This window comes from Parasteatoda tepidariorum, chromosome 6 (genome assembly GCF_982258835.1).
Source record: "Parasteatoda tepidariorum strain Cologne lab strain chromosome 6, Ptep-v5.0, whole genome shotgun sequence".
NCBI classification, from domain to species: domain Eukaryota; kingdom Metazoa; phylum Arthropoda; class Arachnida; order Araneae; family Theridiidae; genus Parasteatoda; species Parasteatoda tepidariorum.
Window position 1 is genome coordinate 84,454,341 of NC_141760.1, and position 17,832 is coordinate 84,472,172.

Consider the following 17,832-nt stretch of genomic DNA (forward strand, 5'->3'; position numbering starts at 1 on the left):
CGATTTCGCATTGGAATTCGTGTATATTTATTGACTCAACATAGTTTTTCGATTTCTCATTAAGATTCATGAATTTTAATTGACTCAACATAGTTTTTCGACTTCTCATTAAGATTCATGAATTTTAATTGACTCAACATAGTTTTTCGACTTCTCATTAAGATTCATGAATTTTAATTGACTCAACATAGTTTTTCGACTTCTCATTAAGATTCATGAATTTTAATTGACTCAACATAGTTTTTCGACTTCTCATTAAGATTCATGAATTTTAATTGACTCAACATAGTTTTTCGACTTCTCATTAAGATTCATGAATATTAATTGACTCAGCATAATTTTTCGACTTCTCATTAAGATTCATGAATTTTAATTGACTCAACATAGTTTTTCGACTTCTCATTAAGATTCATGAATATTAATTGACTCAGCATAATTTTTCGACTTCTCATTAAGATTCATGAATTTCAATTGATTTAACATAGTTTTTCGACTTCTCATTGAAATTTATGAATATGAATTTTAATTGACTCAACATAGTTTTTCGACTTCTCATTAAAACTTATGAATTTGAATCGATTAAGCATAGTTTTTAGTTTCGATTTCCATAAACTTGTTCTGTAAATTTATCTGTAGGATTTTAAATTTGTTTTATAGGATCCGACTTTCGTTTCAACTATGTGATTGCATATCTAAACCATAGCTATATTTTTTGTAATAATTTGTGCTATTTTCTTAATATAGCCACATTTTTGTAAAAAAGATTTTCTTTAAAAATTTTATATGAACTTAAAAATAACCATCTCTTTCTTCAAAGTTAAGAAAAAAAATATTTGCAGTATTTATTAAATTAACTTATTAAAGATATATATTAATCTGGTTCAATGATACCTCAAAGAGAAATATGCTTTCAATTTTTTTCCATTTAAATTAGTTTCTAAAAAAGAGCGAAAAGTTTATGACATATTCATGATACAATATAAAACATTTAATTTTTATATTTTAAATTTTCTTAAGACGTCATTAATTTTCTAAACATAACATTATAATTATAAACCAACTGATGCTTTTTTTAATAAAGAAAAATCAAGGTTCAATTTTTGATTCTTTTTCCCTGCCTTTGAAGATTTCAATTTTAAATGCTTGTTGTGTTTCTATATTATGAGTCGTTAAACTTAAAATGTAAAATATAAATATTTCCCAATATAATATGAAACTTATCATATTAACGTTAAAAATACGAACATGTTTTAGGAATTTTTTTTTCTTTTAGGCAATTTGGCCATTTTTGCACGCAACCTGTATGCCAGGAGCAAAAATGGAGAGTCCCTGTTCCTCATAGACAGTACTGGGTAAGCTAAATTTATGATTTTTGCTCAATTAAAGTCAACCAGTAAGTAACTCTACAAAAGTTTTAGTTAGCTAGCTTATAGAATATAAAAAATATAACAATGAAGTGCTAAATAAACAAATCCAACGAAACTGAAGCGGCAAAATATTACTTTACTAAAAAAAAAAAAAACTCCATTTGCTTAAAAAATATACAGGTTGAAAATAACAGTCTACATGTTTCAAGCGCTAAAAAATAGGCACCTATTTTCAAGACTTGCCAGACCTGAATGCGAAGAAACAGAAGTGATTTGAAATACGCAAAGTTTAATAAACGCTAAGTAAAATAAATGCTTTAACAGAAATTGAAAATAAAGGTGAGAAACAACAAATGTTTTTATAGTTTTGTTTCTCATTTATATTTTGTATTTTTCGTTGGCAATTTGAACCTTATTTCAAATCACTTTTGTTTCTTCTTATTCATGTTGGGAAGTCATGAAAATGAGTGCTTATTTTAGAGCCCTTGAAGCATGTCCACTGTTATTTCCAATCTGTATATTTTTGAAGCAAAAATTTTTTTTTTAAACTGAGTAGAGCCAGCATTATTTTGTGATAAATCTTATTATATATTTTATTATATATTTCATTATATATTTTATTAAATATCTATTAAACTATTAAAGGTGAATGTGCCTTTATTAATTCTTATAATTTGAAACTTGAGGTTTAACGTAAGTTTAGAGAGCCTAAGGGATACACTGACTCAACTTAAGTCCCAAGTGACAAAATCTAGCAAGCAAAAGCATTATTTTAGAAAAAAAAATTAAGAAAAAATTTTCATGCTTGGGGGACATTTTAAAATTCTTGATATTCCTAATCTGACGAGATGTAAATACGAAATGGACACAAAGTTTTGTGACGGGTGGTGAGTCAACAATGCTGATGTAAAATAGTCTCGGTGGTAGACGGATCATGGGTTAGAATCCATTTGCCTTCAAGTTAATGGGGGAGGTTTTCGTGTTTTTCCTCTCCGTGTAACGCAGATTCTGCTCAGTTCCATCGAAGAGTCCTCCACGGAGGCTAGTCTGTTCAAATGCTTGATCCAGGAACTCTCTTGTCTTAAGGGTTAGGTTCAAAATTATGAGGCTACGGAGTTGAACATTAATAGTCGTAAACTCAGAATTGAATCGGCTGTATGACGTCGATTATAAAATATAAAATAAAATACGAAAAACATTTGTCACCCGGCGCGCACTCAAATGGATGTTCAATATCGTCTATATGTCCATTAACATGTTTCAGTTATTGCTCGTAACAGCAGCAGTGACGTGTTCCTGAAGTATTGTGGGCCTGTAGCGTACATAAACTTTTCCCTACATAATTTGGGGTGCCTAGACTTTGCCTTTCCAATTCATGTGCTCTCGATATAAAAATACTGCAAGAACGTATCACGACTACTATGACGACAGTTGACAGAAACATGCTGATGAACTTATTTTATATTTTATAATTTTATAACAGTCATTGAACAGCCGACCAAATATTGTGTTTACAACTACTAATTTTTAACTCCATGGCCTTGTAATTTTTAACCTAATCCAGAAGACAAGAGAAATCCTGGATCAAATATTGGGAGAAATTTGCTTTCGTGGCGGACTTTTGTTTGGAACTAACTCGCATTTGCTTTACATGGAGAGGAAAACCACGAAACCCCCCCACGGTTAGTCTCACGGCAAGGAGACTCCAACCGATGATCCGTCTACCATTGAGGATGTTTTACGCCAGCACTGTGGTCTTTTCAAGCCGGATGCGGGATCCGTATCTATCAGCCATCGCCGGGATTCGAACCCGGTTCACCTCATTGGAAGGTGAACACTCTATCCCCTGAGCCATCACAGCTCTATTGAACGTATTGATGAAATTGGATTACTATTGATGAGTGCTCCCGAAGGATGTTTTAAGGCAGTGTTTCCCAAACTTATGACTTTCATGTACCCTTTCTAAATTTTTCGTAACGCTGTGTACCACTAATAAAAAAATGAATGTATTTTTTACTATAAAAAAATTGCCCACAAGTTAAAAAAAGATTTTCCTTTGTTGCAAGTTATTTCGCATAAGAACGCGTACCCCCGCTAAATTGTTCCCGTACCCCTGGGGGTACGCGTACCACAGTTTGCGAAACACTGTTTTAAGGGAATGTGTCTTTTCTACATATCATCTGCTTTTACACGCTCTTAAATTAATAATCCTTTAAACTGGATGAATCATTTAGGTTAATTATGTATCGCACGATCAAGTTTAAAAGGTACGATAAGATGAAAATTAGCCCTATATTACGCTAATTTGAGTGATTATTTAGTTGGACGTACTCCAATTTTTTTAACGGTGCATCTGTGCATTTATTTACCATATTATACAAATTTGAGAAAAAAAAATATAATTCACCACACTTCAAAATTTCTAACTGTGTATCAGTATTTACAATTTGAAGCAAATTTTTTTAATATTATAAATTCAATGCACAGTAAACTTTATAACCGTTTATCGTTACATAACAAATTTAGTAATATTTTCTTCATTTTTTTACTTCTTTTAAAATGACATCACTAAACACATGTTCCAAAAGAAAGAAACATCAAGAAATCTTTTCAAAATTAAGCTTCTTTTTATCATATATCCCAATAAAACATTTCATTGAAATGATTAATTTAGTTTAAATTTAGCTTTCTCGAAAAATTCTTCAGAGATTTATCGCATAAACATGCTATCAAAGAACCAATATACAAACAGTGAAGTTAAGAGAGGCATACTATCCCCTAGGGTTAAACGTTTCCAGTTATTGATCTACTTGATAGTTTATAAGATTTATGGCAGAACGTCAGCGGTTCGGTATTGGGGAATTTAAATAAAAGTTTTATCTCTAAGGTTTGTAACAATTTTTTGATATCATGATGATATTACGCTGAGTAAAATATCGGAAATTGTCTTTAAAGTTGCATTGTGATTTTTATGTTTGAAATAATAATCGTGCTTAAGGCTTACATTTTCAATAACAAACTGAAATCTTTTAAGCCTGCATTGTTCTTAGTTGATTTTTATTTTATTATTAGTCGTTTATACGTATGATTTTTTTTTAATTCGAAAGTAATATACTGCGAATGGGTTCTTCATAGTCGTTGAATTTAGAACAGAAAAAAATAATTAAAGATTTATGAGAGTACAAGGGCATTGGAATAATTAAGTGGTTGGAAATAAAAAAATTACAATCAAAAACATAGATGGCAAGAAAGAATCACAATTAAGTGCACTAAAGATAAATTTATTTAACACAAGAACAGGTAGCGGTTTTACTGCATTTAATACAAACAATATTTGGTGCTCATACTAAGAAGAAAAAAGGTATTATAAGCAAAATCTGATTAAAAGAAACAATATGGACATGGTGGCTCAGGGGATAGAGCGGTCGCTTTCCGATAAGTGGACCAAATTTCGAATCCTGGCTTCCGTCAAATGCAGTGTTGATGAAAAATATCCTTAGTTGTAGAGAGATCATGGGTTAGAATTATCTTATCTTGGGCTAACTGTGGCAGGTTTCCCCCTCTATGTAGCGTAATGCAGGTTAGTTTTATCAAACAGTCCTCCACGAATTAAATACTTTAATTTATTAAAAGTCCATAAAAAGGATAATAATATTTGTAAAATTTATAATTATTTTCTTGTGTAAGTAAGCTCATTTTATTAATGTATGTTAATCATAACGAAACGAAGGGATATTTAATTTTTTAACGATAATTAAAAGTATTTAACTTTATTTTATAACCGTCGTTGAACAGCAGACCCAAGTTTTGGGTTAACGACTATCAATGTCCAACTCCGTAACCGAGAAATTTTGAACCCAATCCAGAAAACAAGGGAACTTGTGAATCAAGTTTTCGGAGAAATTTGCCTTCGTGGAGGACTTTTCGATGGAAGTAACCCGTATTTGCGTTACATGGACAGGAAAACCGCGAAAACCTTCCACAGTAAGCCTGATGGCAAGAGGACTCTAACCTACATTCCGTCTTCCGCTTAAGATGTTTTACTGTGATCTGTGAAAACCGGGTGCGACCGGGATTCGAATCTGGTTCACCTGATTAGAAGGCGAGCGCTCTATCCTATGAGTCAACACGGCTCAATCAACCGTATTTGAAAAAAAAAAATGAGAACTTATTTTACTCCCTTAACGCTATATAACGATCCCCTTACGTAATATAACAGTTCATATTAGAAATAGTTTTCATCTCTCTTTAGTTTTTACACTTTACGATATTAAGATTCATAACAGGAAACATATAATCTCTCTTTTATTTTCTCTTTTATCTCTCTCTTTTATTTAAAGAAATTGCTTAAATAATAATTAAAATTACTATAATTTTTGAACAAACTAGGATTTTGAAAAATTCTCACTCTAATTGCGTTTATAATTCAAAGTGGTTCAACGTCCAGTAGATAGCCTATCATTATTTTTTATTGGCTATTAGTTTAATAGTTGTTTATTCTCGAATATATTAGCGAATCGTAAATTTTTTTAAATCATTGAACTTCTTGTAGAATTTTTTACCCACTTTTCATAAGTTCAAGTTTGTAAGTCTTATTGTTTTTGCGTTGTAAAATAAAATGTAATTTAAACCAAAAAAAAAAAAAAAAAAAAAGAAAGAAAGAAAAAGGAAATTTGAAAAGGAAAAACCCGGGGTTAAATTGCAATAACTTTCTAACAAGCGGGAATTTTCAAAAAAGTGTTCTTGCGTTAGGTTTATAAAAAATTGTTATTCAGCATGTTAAATTTCATCTTTGTAGTTGAATTCCTGTGTTCTGTAGAGCGGCATGAATGGTATTTTTTCCGATGATAATTCTTGAACTAATTGACGATAATATGGATTGCTACTTTTTTTTAATTTTTCGTAGATATGCCTTGGTAATTTAAAGTTTCAAAATCTTATAGCTTATGCGCAGCATAAAAAAATATAACCTTAAGATGAATATCAAAATAACGTTGGCGGCCTTAGCGATTTTTTTATATAGAAGGATGCAATTTATGAATAGTACAATTTTATCATGTGCAAATATGATTAATAAAAATATGTGCGCATTTTTCATGAAAATAAAGACAAATTTTAATTTATCCCTTATAGGTGCCCTACAGACCCCAGCATTTTTCCTGGACTCAATTTAGACGCCCGGGACCGCAAGACACTTTTCGCCAATTTCAAGGCTTTCCGCTTCCCTTCCACAGGTCTCGTCAATTTCGAAGTTCAAATTCGCTTCTGCCAGGATCAATGCAAACCGGTATTATTTAACTCTAATTATCCTATTTACCAGAAACACACATTTCCGAAAGACCTTAATCTGTAATAATTGTTCATTTCCAGGTTCGCTGCGCCAATAATATGGAATCCTTTGGAAGAAAGAAAAGAGAAGTTGACGCATCACTTCCATCACAACCTAGCAACAGTTCAACTGCACCACCCACTCATCTCACCAAAGAACATGATGCCGAAGCCCAAGCTTTTCACGCCTCTCGCTCTATGAATTCTGAATCCACACCTCTTTCAACACGTAGATACACGCCAGCTCCAAATCACAATAACGGAACAGGAACAATGCGGGGGCAGTCAAGAGTTACTCAAGTGTTCCGGACTTTCCGTATTATTGGCTCGACAGCCACCACTCCGTTTATGATTAAAAAGGAATCTGATAGTCCATCGGAAGCAATCAGAGCTCATTATAATTGGAGGAATGTCCACAATCTCCCTAATAATTACCATCATAGAGGAGTGACTGATGGTGATGCCAGCTCTCGAGGTACGGCGATCAATCTTGGAATGACGGATGGTCGAGACCCAGTTGCAATCGATCCTAACAGATGGCGCTATCATACTGCTCAGGCTGCAGAGAATGAGTACTCAGTTTTGCCGAAACGGGAGAGACCATCCTCTTCGAGAAGTACACCGGTAAATAACAGAGTTCCGTATTCGAGATCTACATTCCAGGGTCATCGAAATACAAATTATCCTCCGGCACAGGGAACAACTGTAAAGCACACAAATAATTTCCCAAAATTTAAAAATGGGTCGGCTACATTTTTAGGTCACCTTCCGCCAAGTTATGGACAGCATTCACCTGAACCTTGGAAACAAGCCACAGGTTTTTTCCAACATAATGCACAAACCAACCAGAAACACTCAATGAAACCAAATGCATCATATATGTATGACAATCTTAGAGCTAGACAAATTCCAAATCGTTACAATTCTTATAATGTGGGTGAAGGAACGAGGCAAAGGAATGGATCTGGTGTCACAAACGATAAAGTATCTTCGAGATATAATAAAGTTTCAACGGAAGTACCACCATCTTCTCTAACTACGCCAGAATTGATCATTTCCACTATGGTACCTGTACCGGATGAATTACCTCTGTCCTTAGCCATCATGGTTGGCGAAGATTCTGGAGTTGAGGCTCCATCATGGAAAGCAAACAGCAAGCACTCCAATTCACACGGTAAGTTCCAAATCGAGCAGTTACAGTAATTGAACAATTTAGTCATTGTATTTCACTAAAATTTTAAGTAGTTTCTAAAATTCAATGCATCGAAAGCTATCCTTTTTAAATGAATTTCTTTTCCTTTCAAGAGGGCAAATATTAAGCTCCACTGATGTTTCATATTCCGATACACGTTGCTTGATTTCCTAATATAAGATACCTAACGTGATGCATAACCTATGTATGGTGTGATTATGCATTGCATAAGAAATAAAACTAGCTATGCCAGACTACGTTTTTATGTTATCTACGTAATGAAACTTAACGGTATAATATTCAAAAAAAGAAATCAAACAAAATAAAGGAATTAAAGATTTGAACAGTGCATCTGGGCCCTGGGAGCCATTGTTACAAGAAGGTAATTTGCAGAAGGATAGCAGAAAATAAAATTATTACCAAATTTTTTTCGGAAAAAGATAAATTTTATTTACATAGAAAAAATTAATACGCATTTTCACACAATAATCATGTTCGATTCCTTATTTAAAAAAAGTTATCTCATATCGATAACCTTTCTTATATGTTTTTAGCTTTGAATTTTAAGACATCACTACTCGTAGACTGTTAGAATTTTCATTCTAAAATGATGGTGAAATCAGTAGTCAGTAGTCTTTTCCTCCAATTAACCGTAAAGTTTACGGTAAAGAGCATATTTTACCTTTACAGTTTTGAAAACGTTTACAAACAGTATGGCGATTAGACTATAAATACGAAATTATATGGTTTTTCAACCATTTGCAACTAGCATGGTTTCAAAACAGTAAAAAAAAGGAAAATTAATTGGACTTGGGTGATAGGTTTTTCATTAGGTAATTGGAATTGGAAAGTGCAGGACTTGAATTGGGGAGTGTGGGACACGGGAAATTCTTCATGAGTTGAAAGGAATGGAGGAAATATTGTATTGTCAACACTGGGACTCGAATCCCTGTTCTGTCGGTCGTGAGGTTGATGGATTATAGTATGTACTCAGCTGCAAGAAACTAAGTTGCTTTATTGGGTGGGATTAGTTGGTGTGATAAAATTCTGGTTGTTTAACCGTATAAGGTGGACGCAATTAATAAACGGTTATTCGTACAGTTAATATTTTAAACACCATCGTATTTATTGTTATTTCGCAGTTTTGCTTGAATATGGTAAAACATTAATTAAATACATTGCTATTTAACAATTTTTTCGAGAAATTTCTAAGAGTATACAATATTTTCAAAAAAACTCATAATGTTAGCAACTTATGATTGAAAATTTGTTTGAATGTGGTTAAATTGATTTGTTTGAATATGATAAAATATAAATTTAATATATTATTATTTAAAAAAAATTTTCGAGAAATTTCTAAGAGTGTACAATATTTAAAAAAAACCCCATAATGTTAGTAACTTATGATTGAAAATGTCTAAACAATTATATTAACTCTCTATTCTGAAATTTATTTTTAAATAAATTAATTACTAAATATTTACTGTGCTCCAATGCAGCAATATTTTTGAGCTATCAACTATCTTCTTCACTCTAAGCTCATTCAGATAGTGCATGTTCCATGACATATTACTTCAATAAACCGTCAAATATCTTATTTGGTATTTTCAGTTAAATCTGGAAGATGACAAGTCCTATTGACATGTCGGGTTAGCAAGGTTAGCGCTCTGTCATACAATCGAAATACCAATTTGTCTTCCTGATGCCAGAACTAAGTCTTCATTCCCCAAGATTGACCTTTGATTTCTGCAATCTTTGCTCTGTTGTCAATGCATTCGGTTTGTTTAAATCTGATGTTCGGGGTCAGTGTAAATGTTTGGTTTCGCTTGCTTCGATCGGCTGATCCAATAGGGCTCCAATTTAACTACCCAATCTGCATTCTCTGTTTAATTAAATAACGAGAACATAAAGTATTTCGTGAAGTTGTTAACGTCGTAAATTAATCTTGAGGAGGAGTTTAATAAATGAGCAAGTTTTACTCCGTGTATTTGTTATTCGAATTTGTTGAAAAAGAAAAGGAATGAGACATTTATAGGATTTTCTGTGTAAGTAAATTAGAGAACAGCATTTATATCAATTAAAAAATAAATAAATAAAAACGTTTAAATGGCATATTCGGAATACTTTTGTGTTTCTGAAATAATAAATTTTATATTAGAATTAGTTTTTTTTAAGGTATCCGGCTTGTTTTGAAGCATTTCTTTGAAAAAAGGCTCAATTAAACTTTAAATTTCGGTTTAGTAAGCAAGGACCCAGAAAATTATAAATTTAAAGTAATTTTTAAAAATGCATGAAATATTTTTCAAAATGAGGAAAAATTTGAAGCTTACAAACTAAAATTTTTTTATGTCACGCTAACAGCTCTACAACAAGCTGAGATGAAAAAATTTCAATGTAGCTTTTTTTTCAGTATCAATAATGTGATTACTTACGTTTTGAACCGAAATCTTTTTAAAAAAAATTAACACGATACTTTGTTTAATTTTGAGTTTTTAAAGAAAAAAATCTAAAGATTCTTATTTAAAGCTTGATAAAAATAACAATTTTAAACTGAGAATTTAGTTTTTTGTTCAATAGCTCTCTAGCATTATACAAAATCTACATTCAAAATTTCAAGGAATTTTTATTATATGTAAATCTATGTTATTTGTTTGTAATGTGTGTTAGCATAAAGAAATGTTCTCAAAATCAATGCTCTTAAGAATTCTGAAGTGCACGAAATTTCTGTCACAAAAAGAAAAAAAATTATAAATCAAAAATTAATGTTCGAAAATAAGTTTTAGCGATCTCAAAAACTTAATTTATTCAAATAAATAAGGCTTCAAATACTCAAAACAAAGCAAATAATATTTTAGCATCGCATTCCTGAGTTTACTTCCGGTTTCGTATTAGTCTGTCAGCATACGAGAAAAAAACTGTAATTTTATTTCTGAAAATTGGAGATAAAAATTTTCAAAGTGTTTTGGAAAGCTAATAAGTTAAAGTTTAAATATGGTTAATAAAAAAAATCAAAAGTGCCGATTTTCATCTAGTCATATACCTTTAAAGGCTCCTTCAATAAATGATTTCCCACTTAAAGAGGAGGGAGAAGCACAATTTGTGATAAAAGGAAAGGAAAGGCTGCCAAATAGTGTGACATCACAAAAAGTTTTAAAGACTTTATTAGCAAGCAACTTAAACACTTTTATGCATTTGGTTTTTATATTTCTCATCAAAATAAGTAGCATACAACCATTATTGCTATTCTAACAAATGTTAATGAAACATATTATTAAAATTTGAAATAAAAAATTTCAAATAAAATTTGAAATATGATCTAAAACATGCTTTGTTTCCGATCTACTGGCATATGTTTATGTAATATAGCGTGACGTGTGACGAAGGAATAGGCTGCAAGTGTGGCACTTTGTCACAAATGAGAATAAGATAGGTAAAAATATTGAAAAAAAAGTGTAACATCATTTATGGAAGGCCCCAAACAATATTAAAATTTCCTTTGAAATGTAAATTTTCACTTACATGAATTTAAATAATTTTAATGAATAATTATAAACTTCAATTTACTGGAAATGAGAGTGAATATGGAAAAAAATGTTCATTTTATTTTAAAACTGATAAACTGTGAGATGAGTTTAGAATCAAAAAGGAAGCTGCATAGTAATTAAAATGTCTGTGAGAACTAAGTACTTAAAGCTATATTGACGTTAACAAGATCAAGGTGGAGTAGTGCAGCTGTTAGTTCTTGAGGGTGGAGCAGTTTTTACTTGAGACATCAAGATGTATATAAAGATATTTTCATTCATTTTGAGTGTATTATTTTACTGGTTGATCAAACGGGAGCTGAAAAGAGATGAGTCTGTGAGGACAAGTACTCAGGGAAATACTTCCGAGGACAGCACGGTAGTTTCAGAGGGGTCGCATTCATTTCATCGACAATCACTTCATCGACAGGCCATTTCATCGACACCACTTCATCGACAGGCCGTTTCATCGACAGGCCGTTTCATCGACTAGGTCATTTCGTCGACAGGCCGTTTCCTCGACAGGGTTGTTTCGTCGACAGGCCATTTCGTCGACAGGGTCATTTCGTCGACAAGTCATTTCGTCGACAGGGTCATTTCGTCGACAGGGTCATTTCGTCGACAAGTCATTTCGTCGACAGGGTCATTTCGTCGACAGGGTCATTTCGTCGACAAGTCATTTCGTCGACAGGGTCATTTCATCGACAGGGTCATTTCGTCGACAGGGTCATTTCGTCGACAAGGTCATTTCGTCGACAAGGTCATTTCGTCGACAGGCCATTTCGTCGACAGGGTCATTTCGTCGACAGGGTCACTTCGTCGACAGGGTTATTTCGTCTACAGGGTCATTTCGTCGACAAGTCAATTCATCGACAAGGTCATTTCATCGACAGGGTGATTTCGTCGACAAGTGATTTCGTCGACAGGATCATTTCAACGACAGGGTCATATCGTCGACAGGGTCATTTCGTCAACAGGGTCATTTCGTCGACAAGTCATTTCATCGACAGGGTCATTTCGTCGACAAGTGATTTCGTCGACAGGGTCATTTCGTCGACAAGTGATTTCGTCGACAGGGTCATTTCTTCGGCAATTGATTTCGTCGACAGGGTCTTTTCATTGACAGGATCATTTCGTCGACAGGGTCATTTCGTCGACAAGTCATTTCATCGACAAGTCATTTCTTCGACAAGTCATTTCGTCGACAAGTTACTTCGTCGACAGGGTCATTTCGTTGATAGTGTCATGTGTAATTCTGAAACTTTTTCAGAGATTTAATCTAAATATTTCTATTATTAATAAGAAAAAATGCACTTATTTAATCTTATACTAAAGTAAAATTCTTTATGGCTGTTTATTGTTCCAATTGCACTAAAAGAAGTTCGCTTTTTAAATTAATTAATAGGTAGTTGAGAAGCGTTTAAACGGTTGATGTATCGAAATCTACATTTCTACATCTAAATCGTAATAGCTCGACACTTATTTTCTGGATAGGTAAGGATTGTCTTCAGAACATTACCAAGCATGATATCCGGACCGTGGTCACCAGTTAATATAGTGTGACGTTAACAATCAAATTATTTTTAATATCAAATCAAATTAATAAAATATATTTTTAGAATTAAAAGTAATAAAAATATATTAAAATGAAAATTTAGACACTATTTCAAGCAGGGGAAAGCTAAATTTATTGCTGTAAAAATTTTCAACATTTTTACATAAATTTTAACAAAAACATAGACTTCAGTCGAATTCTCACAGAAATGAAAATAATCATAGACCTAATTATTATATTTGCATAAGTAGAAAAAAAATCGTCCCGCAGTTGACTGATCGTTAAGACACGGTTCCCAGCAGATCACCGAAGTCAAGCGTCACTGGCTGCGGTCAGTGTGCGGGTGGGTGACCACTTGGATCAGTCTGCGTAGGGACCGAGGGTGTGCGGTATTGATCCTCGCTAAACTGTGCTACCGTAAAGTGCTCGACTTCGCACGCAGGTCGTTGGGCTACCGAAGCGGGGGTGCCATCCCCTCTGCAGAGGATTAAAATCGTGATGGCATGTCCTCGGATCATCCTGAGGGATGTTTCCCAGACCGTCGCCAAAAGCCCATTGTGCAGCTCTAGTGCGACGTAAATGAACAACAACAACAGAAAAAAAAATTCTAGGTTTTTTATGATGGAAAAGTAATTTCTTAATGTTCACTTTAATTGCAATTTTAAACTTTTTGTTCAGCATCGTTAACATTAGGACAGGAATATGCTTATTCGAACAATCGAACTGAGTCTTAGTTTCGTTACTACTATTACAGATTTCGAAGAACAATAGGAACACAAACTTGATGTTTAGGTATTTACCGAGGCGGTTGTAGATTCCCACAATATTTAAAGTGCTACTCACCTTACCAAAAATGTTTAGAAGCACGGGCGTAATGTGCAAGCGTGTTAGTGTTTGCTCTTCACAAAATGTGTTTTTTCTATGAATAGTGGATTTAATAATAGTATTAATTATTCAATTCTAATCTAATATTATCAAATTATACTATTTTTGAATTATACTATTATTATAATTAAATAATAATAGTATAATTTAATAGGAATAATAATAGTAGTAAGTAAATGATGAATTAATTCATTTTTTATTTGCAGGATTTAAATTAGACACATTTTGTTTAAAAGAAAATTAACAAAAAGTCAAGCCTGGAAGTTAAACGTAAGAATAAGTAACCCTTACTTTACGAAAAAGAAAAAAAAAATCTTGCAATTAAAATTTGACCAATTTTTAATAGTATAAATTTTTAACTGATTTTCTGCACAGGATGAAAACACAATTTTCAAACGCTTACTGACAACTATTAGCACGACTTATCGCCAATCAAAATTTTGATTATTTTCTTCCTGAACAAGCCAGGAGGCTCAAAACTAAAATGCAGAAAAAAGGAAAATAAAAAATGCATATATATTTAAAATATCAAATTTGTTCAGTAGACTACAAATGAGAAAAAATAATTATGAAAATTTTCACACATAGCGAAAACCACAAGGGCAAAATTTCACAAAATTTTCTATCAACATTCAAAATTCCACTTTTTTCGTTTTGGTAACAAAAATTCACATTTCTTTTTCAGAACACATATCAAACATGATATTTAAAAACATTTCCATTTCCGATTACACTTTCTAAAGGACTTATTGCTCGCCTTTAAAATATATACTCTCAATATATTTTAAAATATATACTTCTTTAAAATATATACTCAATTGCTTTTGCGATGATAATCTACAATAATGTACATTAAAAATTAATCTTAGAAACAAATGCGTTAATTATGACTAGAAAAAAATTTTGTAATATACAACTTAAATGTGTAAAATACAAGTAATGTTTCGTTTTTGCAACGTGATGTGAATAGAGGAGTAGGCAATTTTCAAATAAAAAGCTTTTTTCCGGCAACTTCAACATACTATTAAGATTTTGCATCAGGATAGGATTAAAAAATTTCATCAGAAATATACTAAATTACAAAGAAGTGCAAGGGGCATAACGTCTAATGTAAAAAATCATAAGACTAGTTTCAAAATTACGCATGACTTTGCCTACGAAATAATCTTTTCTTAATATTGTCGACGAAATGACCCCTGTTGAAAAAATGACCCTGTCTTCAAAATGACCCTGTCGACGAAATGACCCTGTCGACAAAACTACCCTGTCGACAAAACTACCCTGTCGACGAAATGACCCTATCGACGAAATGACCCTGTCGACGAAATAACCCTGTCGACGAAATGAATTGTCGATGAAATGACCCTGTCGAGGAAACAATCATGTCGACTAAACGATCATATCGACGAAATAACTTGTCGATGAAATGACTTGTCGACGAAATGACCCTGTCGACGAAATGACTTGTCGACGAAATGACTCTGTCGACGAAATGACCCTGCCGACGAAATGACCCTGTCGACGAAATGACTTGTCGACGAAATGACCCTGTCGACGAAATGGCCTGTCGACGAAATGACCTTGTCAACGAAATGACCTTGTCGACGAAATGACCCTGTCGTCGAAATGACCCTGTCGATGAAATGACCCTGTCGACGAAATGACCCTGTCGACGAAATGACCCTGTCGACGAAATGACTTGTCGACGAAATGACCCTGTCGACGAAATGACCCTGTCGACGAAATGACTTGTCGACGAAATGACCCTGTCGACGAAATGGCCTGTCGACGAAACAACCCTGTCGAGGAAACGGCCTGTCGACGAAATGACCTAGTCGATGAAATGGCCTGTCGATGAAGTGGTGTCGATGAAATGGCCTGTCGATGAAGTGATTGTCGATGAAATGAACCAGACCCGTTTCAGAGCACTGATGCCGTGCGTTTGTTTAATGTATTTATTTTTTTCGTTTTTCACGTTATTTGACTTCTTTAGAACTATTTCTTTCTTTTCAGTTTTGTACTCTGTTAGATCGAATTAAATACACAATATGGTGTTCTGTTTTTAAATATATACAGTTTGAGATAAATCAGTAAATAATCGTGAAGAGCACAGCACTCAAAACATAGGGAAATTTGAAGCTTTTCGCGTGTTTGTGAGTCACTCAATAATGATCCACTGACAGTTGAAGTAAATTTATAACCCTATTACAAAATTTCTAATTTTTGAAAAATTAATTACACATTTAAAAAAAAATGAATAAGGTAAATTGCCTCTAGATGAAGAAGCATTATAAGTGTGTGGTTTCAAAATGCTACTTTCTGAACAGAAACTTTAAAATTTTTGATTCTCATATTCAGGAAAGTCACCACACTATTTAAATTGCAAGTCTTGTGTTATTAATATTCTCTAAAGACAAATTTTTGCTTTTTCGACAATATCTTTGGAACTGCAGAAGTAAATTTTCTTCCAATGTTATAAGGAAAAGAGTGATTAATATTTTCATTTAAGTAACAACACACTACTCAATACACGCAGAAAACAAACCTTGTATGTTTTCGTTTAACGCTAAATATAACTTATAAGAACACTCAAAATTATCTTTAAAAGTTCAAAATAATTTATCCAGAGTCAGAAATAAATTACAATGAGAAATCAAGTTCATGTTTATATCATTCTGATTTCATTAAACATTTAAATTATACATTTTAATCGAAATAATCATTTATTCCAGCAAACAAAACCCTTTTGCAAATGTAACATTTCTTCAAAGAGACTTTTAAAATCACAGTAATATTTACACTTATAAATTCAAAGCAAAAGAACTATATTCTTTTAAAAGTCTGTACTTTTACAAATGACATATTACCAGCACTTAATATTTAAATCTCAATAGACCCTCGTTAGAATGAAATAGTTGAACTGAAAACTATAATTAATTCGAACAAAAGAATGCTGTTTTGATTCGAGAGCTTATGGTTTCCAGCACAAGTTATGCACTTGAACCTTAAACTCCAAACGTAAGCCTGAAGCTGCTTAGGGATTTTTCCACAATAAATATATCTCCAATGTAAACACACACTGATAGAGAGTAATTTACGTTTAATTGAATCTCATTGAGCATTGAGATCTTTCTCACTGAGCTCTGCATCTCAACTTCAAAGAGTGCGATTCGATGAAGCAGAAGTACTTTTGAAATGGGCTAAGGAAACACTCCTTTTCGAATTTTCAAAAGAACTCTGAGATCAACCTAGTAAACAACAACATAATGTTAGGAAATCTCTTGTGTTCACTGGTGACATTTCGAACATCCCTTCCCCCCTTACAAACATACATAAATGAGAAAGGTATGTCCTCTTTTAATCCTTCCCGACCCCGGGAGAATTTCTGGAGCTTTCGCAATTCAATGTCTTGTACTTCAGAAAGAACAACAGCCCATCCACCTATATAAGGAAGGATTTAATTACGATGCTATCAAATTACGCGAAGTTCTTGTTCCCTTAAGGGGGCTGTATCATCAGGGGTTGAGGGAGGGAGGAATCTCTAGCTGCTGCCACTCAAAACTTGTATTTTCCAAAGCCCTGAGGTACCCACATTTCTCCACTTAAGTGAAGAGCACATCATGAGCAAAAATTTGTTTCTAAAGAGCACTTAAAGAAAGTTTAGAAGTTTTCAATATGTGGACCAGTTCAAGCATCAATAGCGCGAGGAGGATTTAAATTATTTTTTGATTCATTATTTTTCATGAGCAAGTACATCGCCAAGATTTATATTTATGAATTTATATATATATTTTAAAAGTAATCATTTGTTGTCAGGAATAGAAAATTAAAGTTTTTGATACATAAACCAACGAAGTTTTTTTTTGGAAAAAGAGATTTTAAAAAATATATTATAATATCTTCGTATGAAGTTGCAGAATGATTTCAAAAATATCAGGAAACTGTTTATATGTATAATGTCTATATTATAAAACAATACTTATG

General features: G+C 32.8%; 1 protein-coding gene across 1 annotated transcript in view; it reads left to right on the forward strand.

Annotated features, from left to right (window-relative positions):
* The window catches only part of LOC107443837 (uncharacterized), a 138,033-nt gene that overhangs the window by 111,548 nt on the left and 8,653 nt on the right, over positions 1-17,832 (forward strand). Inside the window, exons 19-21 of the mRNA XM_071179091.2 lie at positions 1,274-1,352; positions 6,501-6,654; positions 6,738-7,869. Of these exons, the coding sequence (XP_071035192.2) occupies positions 1,274-1,352; positions 6,501-6,654; positions 6,738-7,869 (1,365 nt within the window). The remainder of the gene's footprint in view (positions 1-1,273; positions 1,353-6,500; positions 6,655-6,737; positions 7,870-17,832) is intronic.